At 38.5% G+C, this 12416-nt stretch overlaps 1 protein-coding gene across 6 annotated transcripts in view; it reads right to left on the reverse strand.

Annotated features, from left to right (window-relative positions):
• Positions 1 to 306: 306 nt before the first annotated feature.
• Positions 307 to 12416, reverse strand: part of LOC127499482 (microtubule cross-linking factor 1) — a 71374-nt gene continuing 59264 nt past the window's right edge. The window contains exons 14-17 of one of the 6 annotated variants that reach the window (XR_007926135.1): positions 10547 to 12110; positions 1655 to 3374; positions 1451 to 1553; positions 307 to 1366 (exon numbers count right to left, since the gene is read on the reverse strand). Coding sequence is in view for 2 of the 6 variants with exons in the window: in XM_051869837.1 (XP_051725797.1) it covers positions 3150 to 3374; positions 10547 to 12110 (1789 nt within the window). In the remaining 4 variants the exon portion in view is untranslated. Of the gene's footprint in view, positions 3375 to 7253; positions 7315 to 10546; positions 12111 to 12416 lie in introns of all 6 variants that reach the window. The other 5 variants (XR_007926134.1, XR_007926131.1, XR_007926133.1 and 2 more) reach the window with 5 other exon arrangements.

A 12416-nucleotide genomic window follows, 5' to 3' on the forward strand; every position in this document is an offset into this window, starting at 1 on the left:
ACAAAGACCAGTTATAGGTACAATAATGGGCTTAAAAAGTGTTCTTAATTGTGTCAATGTAAATTCAATGGTAACAAAAAAAAATGACACGAGCCGTCACATGCTGTGAACGGCAGTGTGTGTGTGTGTGTGTGTGTGTGTGTGTGTGTGTGTGTGTGTGTGTGTGTGTGTGTGTGTGTGTGTGTGTGTGTGTGTGTGTGTGTGTGTGTGTGTGTGTGTGTGTGTGTGTGTGTGTGTGTGTGTGTGTGTGTGTGTGTGTGTGTGTGTGTGTGTGTGTGTGTGTGTGTGTGTGTGTGTGTGTGTGTGTGTGTGTGTGTGTGTGTGTGTGTGTGTGTGTGTGTGTGTGTGTGTGTGTGTGTGTGTGTGTGTGTGTGTGTGTGTGTGTGTGTGTGTGTGTGTGTGTGTGGTGGCTTACATTATGAACTTTATCACAAGGTACAACAGTGTCTGAGTACATGCACTAAAGTGCTAGTGTTTAAAGGCATGCATATCAAACATGATATCTGCACAACTGCTGTCCAAACCCGTGTCAACACATCTGGAAGAAATGTGCGCAGGATGCATAGTGGAATTTCGGTCATATTTGGAACCAATCCTAAAGCATTCTAATATGAAACTTCTTATTTGTTAAGAACATATTACAGAACTGACTGACTTACTGAATATTGGATTTGATCTTTTTATCAACTTGTTTTCTTTCAATTAATTAAAAGACCGGCCATTTTTGATAGAGAACACCAAGTTTCAACACAGCACAAGGGTTAAGAAAGTAAATAGGGTCAAATTTAATCCTGGGTCTGTCTTTTTAACCCCAGGTTAAGGTTCATTTTAAACCTGCGTTGAGCAACACTGCACACTTGTCATTGTGAAAGGGTGTTTGCAGCACTTTTAACCATTTTCTGGTCATTTTCTAAGCAACAAACAACCAATCATAAACTGCCTCAATGGTTCTCTTATTAAATATTCATAAATTTAAAACAGTTGCATATGCTTATAAGTGTTTTCAATCAGACTAGATTTACAGATGAATAATTAAAACTCCTATAGGTGATAATGCAACTGATTTTAACTGTCCTTTATGATTGGTTTTAGTTATGACAGAATTCCCAACTAATCCCGTGGATATTTCTTTCAGGGTTTTGTATGGAAGCTTTTTTCAGCTACTAAATAAAAAAATAAAAAAGGTAATTGCGAATTTTTATCTCATAATTCTGACTTTTTTTCTCAATTGCAAGTTTTTATCACACAATTCTGACTTTATATCTCGCAATTGAGTTTATATCTCGCAATTCTGACTTTATAACTCGCAATTCTGACTTTATAACTCACAATTCTGACTATATAACTCACGATTCTGACTTTATATCTCGCGATTCTGACTTTATATCTCACAATTCTGACTTTATATCTCGCAATTCTGACTATATAACTCACGATTCTGACTTTATACCTCACAATTCTGACTATAACTCGCAATTCTGACTTTATAACTCACAATTCTGACTATATATCACACAATTCTGACTTTATAACTCACGATTCTGACTTTATATCTCGCAATTCTGACTATATCTCGCAATTCTGACTATAACTCGCAATTCTGACTTTATATCTCGCAATTCTGACTATATATCACACAATTCTGACTTTATACCTCACAATTCTGACTTTATATCTCGCAATTCTGACTATATCTCGCAATTCTGACTATAACTCGCAATTCTGACTTTATATCTCGCAATTCTGACTTTATATTTCGCAATTCTGACTATATCTCGCAATTCTGACTTTATATCTCGCAATTCTGACTTTATATTTCGCAATTCTGACTATAACTCGCAATTCTGACTTTATATCTCGCAATTCTGACTATATAACTCACGATTCTGACTTTATAACTCATGATTCTGACTTTATATCTCGCAATTCTGACTTTATAACTCACAATTGTGAGTTTATACCTCACAATTCTGACTTTATATCTCAATTCTGACTTTTTTCCTCAGAATTGCAAGTTTATATCTCACAATTCTGACTTTATATCACACAATTCTGACTATAACTCGTAATTCTGACTATAACTCACAATTGTGAGTTTATATCTCGCAATTCTGAGAAAAAAAAGTCAGAAATGTGAGATAAAAAGTCGCAATTACATTTTTAATTTTTTATTTCATGGCGGAAACAAGCTTCCATAGTTCTGTGACTTGGGAAATGTGCACAAGTATAATCAGAATCAATACACTCTCCTGTCATCGTGTACAGAGTTGAACATTCAGTTTTACATTGGGTTTTAAAATACATTGTTATGATTGACATCATGTATATCATTCGTCCCTGTCGAACTAGAGTGTGTGATTTTCTCCTTTAGTTTTTATCTAATTCTCTTTACAAATACAACTGAGTCTTTTTAAATTCAAGCATCAAAGGTTTCCAACAAAATGGGATGTACGAGGAAAATAAGAAAATAGTTTTATAAACTATATACACAGAACATAAATTAACAAATGATATTTAACCCTCCGAAATAGAGAAAAAAAAAAAAAAAAACATAAAATACATGTAAACTTTTATGCTGTTCTGACAAATATTATTACTATCCAGTTATATTTTTCAGAACATCTGAAAAGAAGTTCAATGTTTTACGACCAACACATATAAAGTCATATGTATTGCATACATGTACATTGACACACACACGAGTACGGGACCGTAGCGAGGTCACGTGTGTGTAGGCACCTCTTATGGAACACTTTGCGGTGTTTTGCGTCAGTACATTCCAGGTCCGTGATAATTCCAAAGCGGAAGTTCTAGAAGGTTTTCCGAATGGTTCAGTTCAGCTGGTGCTCACAGAACTCTGCCCTCTAGTGGCAGTTCAGTGGTTCTTAGAAAGGTTCTCGATGGTTCCGTCGCTCCGGCGGTGTGCGTACGTGTGGTCAGGCTGGAATCGGGGATAGTAAAGGAAAGTGAAAGCATAAAACAGGGGTTTCGCTTTCTGCTTACCTTTTTTTGGGCATTTCAGAAGTGACACAAGAATGCCTTCTAAATTCTGTGGGTCTATTCAATTCATCTTCACACTTGACAACTAAAAGGGGTTGTGATAAACAGGTTGGTTAAAAGAAAGTGCAAAAGGATGTAGTTTAGGCTGGTTAAGGGTGCGGGGAAAGCTCCTGACCGGGCTCCTCTATTTCCGGGATGGTGTGAACCGGTCTGATGGGCGAGGGGAAGCGGAACCTCTCTGTGCGCTCCTTGTAGTTGGGTGAGGATGACGGCGAGTGGGCGGCCCAGCGGGACGGAGGTCGGCGGTTGGCAGGACGAGCCGGACGCAGGAAGCAGGAGTCCAGAGGTGGAGCCACTGGAGAACGTGGCAAGTCCTACAGCCAAAGAAGAAAACATATTGGCTTTCAAACTCTGTGGCTCTGCAGGAACGTTGTTTTAGTCAAGCTAGCTGGTGGTAAGTCTGCAACACTGGTGTTATTGTTAACTAAAATAAAATAAAAAATTTAACATTCTGTTAATTGAAATAAAGCTAAAATAAAACAAATATTTACAACTAACTGAAATAAATAAGTTGAAGTTGAATTATTAGAATTACTAAAATTGAAAAAAATAAAGCTAAATAGAAACTAATAAAAATGACAAAAGCACATAAAATTAAAATGAAAACTGAAAATCTACAAATGAAAGCTAATTTAAAATATTTAAAAAAATCATATAAATAAAGCTAAAAAGAAATATAAAGAACTATAGCTATTAAAATCATGTTCATTATTTAAAATAAATCTGAAGTAAAACAAAATATTAATATTAGCTTGAAAACTGTAACTTAAAACACTTAATCAAAAATAGAAATGTTGACGGCAACTAACTCAAATAAAATAAGTTTAAGTGAAGTACTAAAATAACAAAGTAAAACTGAAATAAAAATAAATTAAAGCTAAATAGAAACAATAAAAAACTAAAACTAATAAAATTGACAAAAGCACATCATTTAAAATGAAAAATGAAAATCTAAAAATAAAAGCTAATTTAAAATATTTAAAAATACTATACATAAAGCTAAACAGAAATATAAAGAACTAGAACTATTAAAAATCATTTTTGTCATTTAAAATAAAAGCTGAAGTAAAATCAAAATTATTAGATGGAAATCTGTAACTTAGAGAACTTGATTGAATCTAGAAATGAAATAAAATAAGTTGTACTAGAATTACTAAAACTAAAATAAAAATAAATTAAAGTTACATAGAAATAATATGACAAAAGCACATAAAATTAAAACTTAAATTTTTAAAATAAAAGCTAATTCAAAATATAATCTATACTATAAATAAAGCTAAATAGAAATGTAAAAAAACTAGAACTATTAGAAAAAAAATCTTTTTGTTATTTAAAATAAAGCCGAAGTAAAATAAAATACAAATATTACATGGAAAACTATGACTTAAAAAAAAAAAAAAATGAAAACAGAACTGAAATAAAATAATTTGAAGTTGAAGTATTAAGTTGAAGTTGAAGTTTAGAAGGATAGAATTACTAAAACTAAAATTGAAATAAAATTGAAGCTAAATAGAAATAATAAAACACTAAAACTAATAAAAATAAAAGCACATAATTTGAAAATCTAAAAATAAAATGCTATACTATATAAATAATACTAAAATAGCACTGGTCTGGAAGTATTAGTGCTTTCAAGGATTAAACTATTGACTAAAATCAATATACTTCCATAGTAACACTTTAGTATAGGGAACATATATAAACTATTAACTACGACTTTTCCCTCAATAAACTCCTAATTTACTGCTTATTAATAGTTAGTAAGGTAGTTGTTAAGTTTAGGTATTGGGTAGAATTAAGAATGTAGAATAAGGTCATGCAGAATAAGGCATTAATATGTGCTTAATAAGTACTAATAAACAGCCAATATTCTAGTAATATGTATGCTAATAAGCAACTAGTTAAAAGACCCTAAAATAAAGTGTCACCCTTTCATTTCATGCATTCTGTAGCAGATAGTAAAGAAGAATATTCAGCTTGTTTTGGACTGAACTTCTGCTTTTGAGGAAATACGTAGTTTCAGCTTGATTTATTCTAAAAAAATCTCTTGAGCGATAAAACAAAAATTAAAAATGAATAAGATTTCAGCGTGAGAGCTGGATATTTTCTGTGGTTTGAATAATTCAAAAAGAGGGATTTACTACGACTACTTGAGTCTGCTTCAGGTTTTGGGCGAGACTTTGAAGCTGATACAAAGTGAATCTGAACAGAGTCCTGCGGTTCAACAGAGGTGAAAACATTCTGTTCATACACTCCAGTTACACCATAAAAATAAAACTATTTCAAATTATTTAAGTCAATTAAAAAAATAAAGCTGAAATTAAATAAAATATAAATATTAGATAACAACTTGAAATGTTGCCTTGTTTAAAGGAACACTCCACTTTTTTTGAAAATAGGCTCATTTTCCAACTCCCCTAGAGTTAAACAGTTGAGTTTTACCGTTTTCGAATCCATTCAGCCGATCTCCGGGTCTGGCGGTACCACTTTTAGCATAGCTTAGCATAGTTCATTGAATCTGATTAGACCGTTAGCATCTCGCTCAAAAATGGCCAAAGAGTTTCGATATTTTTCCTATTTAAAACTTGACTCTTCTGTAGTTACATTGTGTACTAAGACCGACGGAAAATGAAAAGTTGCGATTTTCTAGGCCGATATGGCTAGGAACTATACTCTCATTCCGGCGTAATGATCAAGGAACTTTGCTGTCGTACCGTGGGTGCAGCAGGCGCAATGATATTACACAGCGCCTGTGACCCCCTGTTTGCACAGGGAGTGTTCCTTGCAACCATGGAGACATTTGTGAGAGAAGCTGCGTAATATCATTGCGCCTGCTGCACCCATGGTACGGCAGCAAAGTTCCTTGATCATTACGCCGGAATGAGAATATAGTTCCTAGCCATATCGGCCTAGAAAATCGCAACTTTTAATTTTCCGTAGGTCTTAGTACACGATGTAACTACAGAAGAGTCAAGTTTTAAATAGGAAAAATATTTAAACTCTTTGGTCATTTTTGAGCGAGATGCTAACGGTCTAATCAGATTCAATGAACTATGCTAAGCTATGCTAAAAGTGGTACCGCCAGACCTGGAGATCAGCTGAATGGATTCGAAAACGGTAAAACTCAACTGTTTAACTCTAGGGGAGTTGGAAAATGAGCCTATTTTCAAAAAAAGTGGAGTGTTCCTTTAAAATACATTAAAGTATTAAAATTACTAAAACTGAAATGGAAATAAAAATAATTAAAATGAAATATTAAAAAAATAAAAAAAATAAAAAAGACTACTAAAACTATAAAAATGAAATAAAAAATATTACAAAAACAAATCAACCAAGCATAAAGTTGTTGTTAGATGTGAAGAAATGAGACCCAGCTATAGCAGCAGGTGTTAAACGCTGTAGCAAAGGCACAAACAGCAGCCAATGAACCCAAACCGGCTTTCAACACACCACTAGCACTGCTAGCATGCTCACGTCCTGTTAACACCAGACCGGAAACATTACAGAAATCACAAGACGTTACGCTGTAGTCTCCATCAGTAGGACAGGTGAGGTTAAGACCCTTTGAAATGGACAAAAATAATAAAAATACAAACACACAAACACCTAGCAGCCAAAGGACCTAAGAAAATTTTTAAAAAGTGATTATATATTAATAGTCAAAATGGTAACGCCATCCAAAAAGCCACTTCTGAGTTTGATATACAGTGTCTCCAAAAGTTTTTGGACACTTAAGTCACTTTAAAAAGTGTGCAAACACTATTATTTCTTTGGGAAATTTTTCACTTAGTTTTCTTGTGTTATCTTTCATTAAAATAACTCACATTTTCTTTGACATTTACAAATATATATATTTTTGAGCCACTGTGTATCAGCCAAAGTTTCTTGTGTTTTGGCATATGACATTCCACCCCATATGTATGATCATTTCAGTCCAATAATAGCTTTTTGGATGACTGGTTATTAGTGACGTCAATTAATACCAGACGATGGGCATGCTCACACCTACATGAGGACAAAGAAAGTGTGACCACAACGAAGCACGTACAATATTTCCCATAATGCCTATAGCGGTGATACAGTGTCTAGAAACTGTGTGGCATGCGGTGAGAGAAATCCATTAAAATCAGTGAGACGAAACACTAGTGAGGTCACTGTGAGGTCAAAGATCAAGTAGGATCGGTGGAACTTACTGCACGGCGAGCGCAAGCTGCGTTACAGTCCCCAGGGTGCAGTTAGTAAGACAGTATGGTTCTGGAGACAACCCAGAAAAACAGGAGTCAACACACTTGTCAAAATAACACAAGCACATCAGACTCAGGTTAGCTGGCAAGTCCGGCGAGTCGCACGCATCCAAGGTATAACCTGTAAAAGCAGCCTCGCTGTCCTTTAAATATAAACATTATAAGACAATATAGCAAAATATATATATAATATAAAAATATAATATAATAATTATAATCTATATAATCAAATTGTATTTTGCCTGTAAATTTTGTCCAGTTAACATCACAGCAATATAATATAATATAATATAATATAATATAATATAATATACCGATCGGGCATAACATTATGAGCATTGACAGGTGAAGTGAATAACACTGATTATCTCTTCATCACGGCACCTGTTAGTGGGTGGATATATTAGGCAGCAAGGGAACATTTTGTCCTCAAAGTTGATGCGTTAGAAGCAAGAAAAATGGGCAAGCGTAAGGATTTGAGCGAGTTTGACAAGGACCAAATTGTAATGGCTAGACGACTGGGTCAGGGCATCTCCAAAACTGCAGCTCTTGTGGGGTGTTCCCGGTCTGCAGTGGTCAGTATCTATCAAAAGTGGTCCAAGGAAGGAACAGAGGTGAACCGGCGACAGGGTCATAGTTGCATGTGGGGAGCGAAGGCTGGCCCGTGTGGTCCGATCCAACAGACGAGCTACTGTAGCTCAAATTGCTCAAGAAGTTAATGCTGGTTCTGATAGAAAGGTGTCAGAATACACAGTGCATCACAGTTTGTTGTGTATGGGGCTGCATAGCCGCAGACCGGTCAGGGTGCCCATGCTGACCCCTGTACACCGCCGAAAGCGCCAACAGTGGACACGTGAGCATCAGAACTGGATCATGGAGCAATGGAAGAAAGTGGCCTGATCTGATGAATCACGTTTTCTTTTACCAACACAATATTAGGAAGGTGGTCATAATGTTATGCCTGATCGGTATATATCATAAGGCAATCGCCTCTATTTGAAAACTTGAAGTACAACTTGAAATACTATGTGCTAAATTGTTTATTGAATTCTTCTGTTGTACTGTATGTATTAATGCCTAGTAATATCCATGACGTTTAAAACACAAATCCCAGAAGCATACACTGCTCACAAACAACCATCTGCCCTTAATGATGTTAAAATCGTTCTAAATGTGTCTTTGGCCATTAACAGGGCATCATGGGTTTGTGCAATGGCGCTGCTCCTACAGTAAATGCTGATCTGTCTGTTGACATTTCTCATGCTTTCATGTGAGGGATTAATCTTCTAAATGGATAGAGGTTGGCAGGCACCAAACACTGGATGCAACTTTATTACGGTGAATTAGAACATCCTGCATCAAAAGTAGTTATGTAAGGTAGTTTCACCGCAAAATAAAAAACAATAAGCAGCATGTGTCTGTGCTACTGTTAGCATTGCATCAAAGCAGCGCGTTAAAGCATGCAGCTCAGATGTATAAGACCTGCATTCAGGCAGCATTTGGAAGCTGGGAATGAGACTTCTTGATACTTTTATATAACATGATTTTGTATCTTGAAACTGCATTGTCCAAAGACCAAAACCTTTAACAAGCAGTCAAATTTCTATGGTAATATACAATCCATGCTAAAAAAGGAGACTAAATGAATGTCTGTGTACCTGCAGGATAGAACAAAATCACAAATGAGATATTCTCACTAGACAGCAATGAGATTAGACTAAATGGAGACATTTGCTAAGGTGTCCTGCATCTGAGATGTTTTTCCTGAGAAAAAGACTCCAGTAATCTCACATGTGTCTCCTTTAGAGTTTCAGAAGAGATCTCAACAACGTCTTAAACTGTGCTCAGATTTGTTAACGTCTGAAATCAAAAGTCAGCAATCATCAAAAAATCTTAATTTTGATGAAAAAGACAATAAGACCAGGGGCCTCATGTATAAAACTTTCCGTAGATTTCATCCTAAAAGTGTGCTTTTTCAGGTTTATTAAACCATGCGTACGGCAGAACCTGCGAAAATTCCCTTTATAAAACCCAGTCAACAGAAGATCTCCACCCCGTCTCCTCCCCAAATTTACCATATATTGAGCTTACAACGCCTAGTTTTACCATGCATATAATTTCCATATGAATAGTTCCATCCACGTGATGCCATGTTTATACAAACAGGACATTAAGAAAATAAGACTATATGCCATTTGTGCCATCACATTACATTGCTAAAAAGTACAGTACTGTGTCATCGAACCTATTTAAACCGGCCAGTGGACCGTTCAATCACTGAGCGAGTCTATGTTGCTAAACCATCTGCTTAGACGGAGTCAAGCGCAAATCATTGATCATTATTCACACAAAAAAATATTTTCAAAACATGAGTTCTGCTATTAAGAACACAATTTAAAGCAGAATTATCATGCTCCAAGCAACCCTCGCTGTAGTTAAAACACAGCAGTGTGAGCAAAAACACGCCGTTTTTGTGTGTCCCTTTAAATGCAAGTGGGCGGAGCTTTAACAGCTTGTGCTTCGGTTGCTCAACAACAACAAAACTGGAGAATCTCACGCAGCCAAAATGAGGATTGTCAGTAACAGTGTTCAGCCTTACATTGTTCAAACCGGAGTCGGACACTGATGGAGAGACTCAGGAAGCAGTTACAACCTTTAGAATGAAACTTGGCATTTCTGAATGGTTAGTGGATAAATTTATGTAGTTGCTGTGGAGTTGATTCAACTCATCGACTAGCATGTGCCGTCATGTTAATCTTTTGTGCAAATCCAGTGTTGAATTGACCCTCGTTTGTGAAGCAGTCCGGCGTAAAATGAAGGCATGGCTACAACACTCTACTACAACAACTCTTCCACTTCTCTAAAGCAGCCCAACATGGCCTCACCCCCTTTGTTGCGTGTTCTCGGGGGCGGGGTTTATGTAATTTTTACAGTTAGTGATGTCACTAACCCTGGAAGAAGCTTGTTGTAGTCTAGAGTGTCCGCACGGTGCGCACATATTTATGCTAAGTTTATTTTTTATAAATCCCGATATGTGTGTGGAAGGTTGTGTACGCACAATTTAATGCCTTTTTTGTGCGTACACAATGTTTAAACGTCAGGCCCCAGAAATGTTGCTTAAGAAATAAATAAGGTCAATTTTGATTTCATGTTGACTTTGTGTCTCCTGAGCTATAAAAGAGCAACCTCCGAGCAATAAATTCTTCCTCTAGCACGGGTAATAAAATGAAGCTCTCAGTTACCTCAAGACATCCAGGTTTCTCAGTGTCTCCGGTTCTGTTCGGAGCAGCTGCGGATGAAGCAGAAAGCCTCCTCTCCTCTCTGAAGCTCTGCTCCAGTAGTTTCTTATTCAAGATCCGTGCAGCGTTCTCCGCTAGCGTGTAGCCCGGAGGAGCGGACAGGTCCTGTCTGATGCTAATCCCCTCTGGAGTTTTCTCACCCTGCGTCTCTACAATGAGCTGCACAGGGCTTGGGGACCGGCCCCGAGAGTTCCTTAAAGGCCCCTGTGCAGCACAAACACCGGGAGATTTGGGGTCTGTTGGCCCTGCTTCAGTGGGGCGAGAGCGGCTAGGGGACTTGTTGAACTTCTGCACGGCGTCATAAGCAACGGGCGTGTGGTCGATGATGTTGAAGAGGCTGGAGAGGCCGTCGTTAATGGTGGTGTGAACGGGACTGTCTCTAGTCGTCGTGGAACGAGCCCAAGCAGATTCGTTGTTGCCTTTTGGCTGCTGGGCAGTGGTTGTTGGGGTGGGAGCACGAGTCTGGCCGACAGGTTGTTCTGCTTTGCCAGCATTAGAGGGTTTCCGTTGGAGTTTGGGAGAGCCGTATTTCGGAGAACAGCACGGGCGTTCAAACTTGGCCTGTACGACTGGAGAGTACTGCATCTTCCTCAGGCTCCTAGAAGGGGATGAGATGGGTGTGGAGCCTCCTTTGGGCGTTAGACAGCGGTGAGGGCTGCTTGTGATGGTGCGAAGAGCCTCCGTTTGCAGTCCCACGCTGATGGTCTGGGTGGTCTGCGTCCCCCGCATAGTTAAACCATTCGTCTGGCACGCCATGTCCCGTAGCTGCCTTTCTGGAGGGCTGGATCCAGATGCAGACGATCGGATAGCGTTCCGGGCAGAAAACGCCTTTTCCTTCATGTCGTCACTCAGATTGCGAGACAGCTCCAGCTCTAATGACGAAGTAAACCCGACTGCAGCGCAAATCGATGGATGTTCTCCAGGCCTAAGTCCTGCTTCTAAATGACTCCTAAGCTCACACGGCCACCTTCCTCCAAACACTTCCTCTGCACCTCCTACTACCTCCCCTGCCTTTACGTTAGTCACTTTGGAGAACATGTACTCCTGCTCGGAGGTGCCTGGAGCTGACCGCTCCCCTCGAGCTGGACTGTGGAGAACATGCACCCCAAACGGGTCTCCACCTTGGGTCGCCCTGAGCGGGAGCTTTTGGCAGTACTCGGGGCTACTCATGGTGTTTGTGGTCAAGGTAGCGCTGGTGGTCAGGAACCAGGAGGCTTGCTGGAATGCTTCTGAAGTAGACTCGGCCCTTCGGGATTCTGTCCTCTCTGCCCAGGCCTCCATCACCGGAGAGGGGATTACTGGGCCAGGAATGGGACAAGTTGCCAGGGAGCTGGTGGGCAGATCCCAACCCTTACTATTAAACTCCTCAATGTATTTGAGGTCATCCGGTGAAAGGGGAGGAGTCACATCATCCCGTCCATGCTCACCAGGCTTGCTCTTATCTGGTAAGAAGGGGGAGCTGTCCATTAAACGCTGGAAGTCGCTCATGGAGCAAACTGACTTCGCCCTGTGGAGGCAAAAAGGGTTGAAAAGTTACATTGCTGTTGTTAAACATTATACCTGACACTACTCTTGACTCGTCCAGCATCTTGGATTATTTGTCACACAGCTTAATTCAATGCAATATGGGATTGCCCTATCTGCAAAGGATAGATGCAATGTTCAAACAAAGTATGTTATGAAACAGTGCATGAATGTCGCTGCCTAACTTTTGGAATTGTTTTTGCATCAGGAGGGGTAAATATCTATGTTTGCAGGGTTAACCCTATGTTCCCCTAACCCTATCATTGGGAACATAGGACCCTTTATAATA

Source organism: Ctenopharyngodon idella, chromosome 2, assembly GCF_019924925.1.
Source record: "Ctenopharyngodon idella isolate HZGC_01 chromosome 2, HZGC01, whole genome shotgun sequence".
NCBI classification, from domain to species: Eukaryota; Metazoa; Chordata; class Actinopteri; order Cypriniformes; family Xenocyprididae; genus Ctenopharyngodon; species Ctenopharyngodon idella.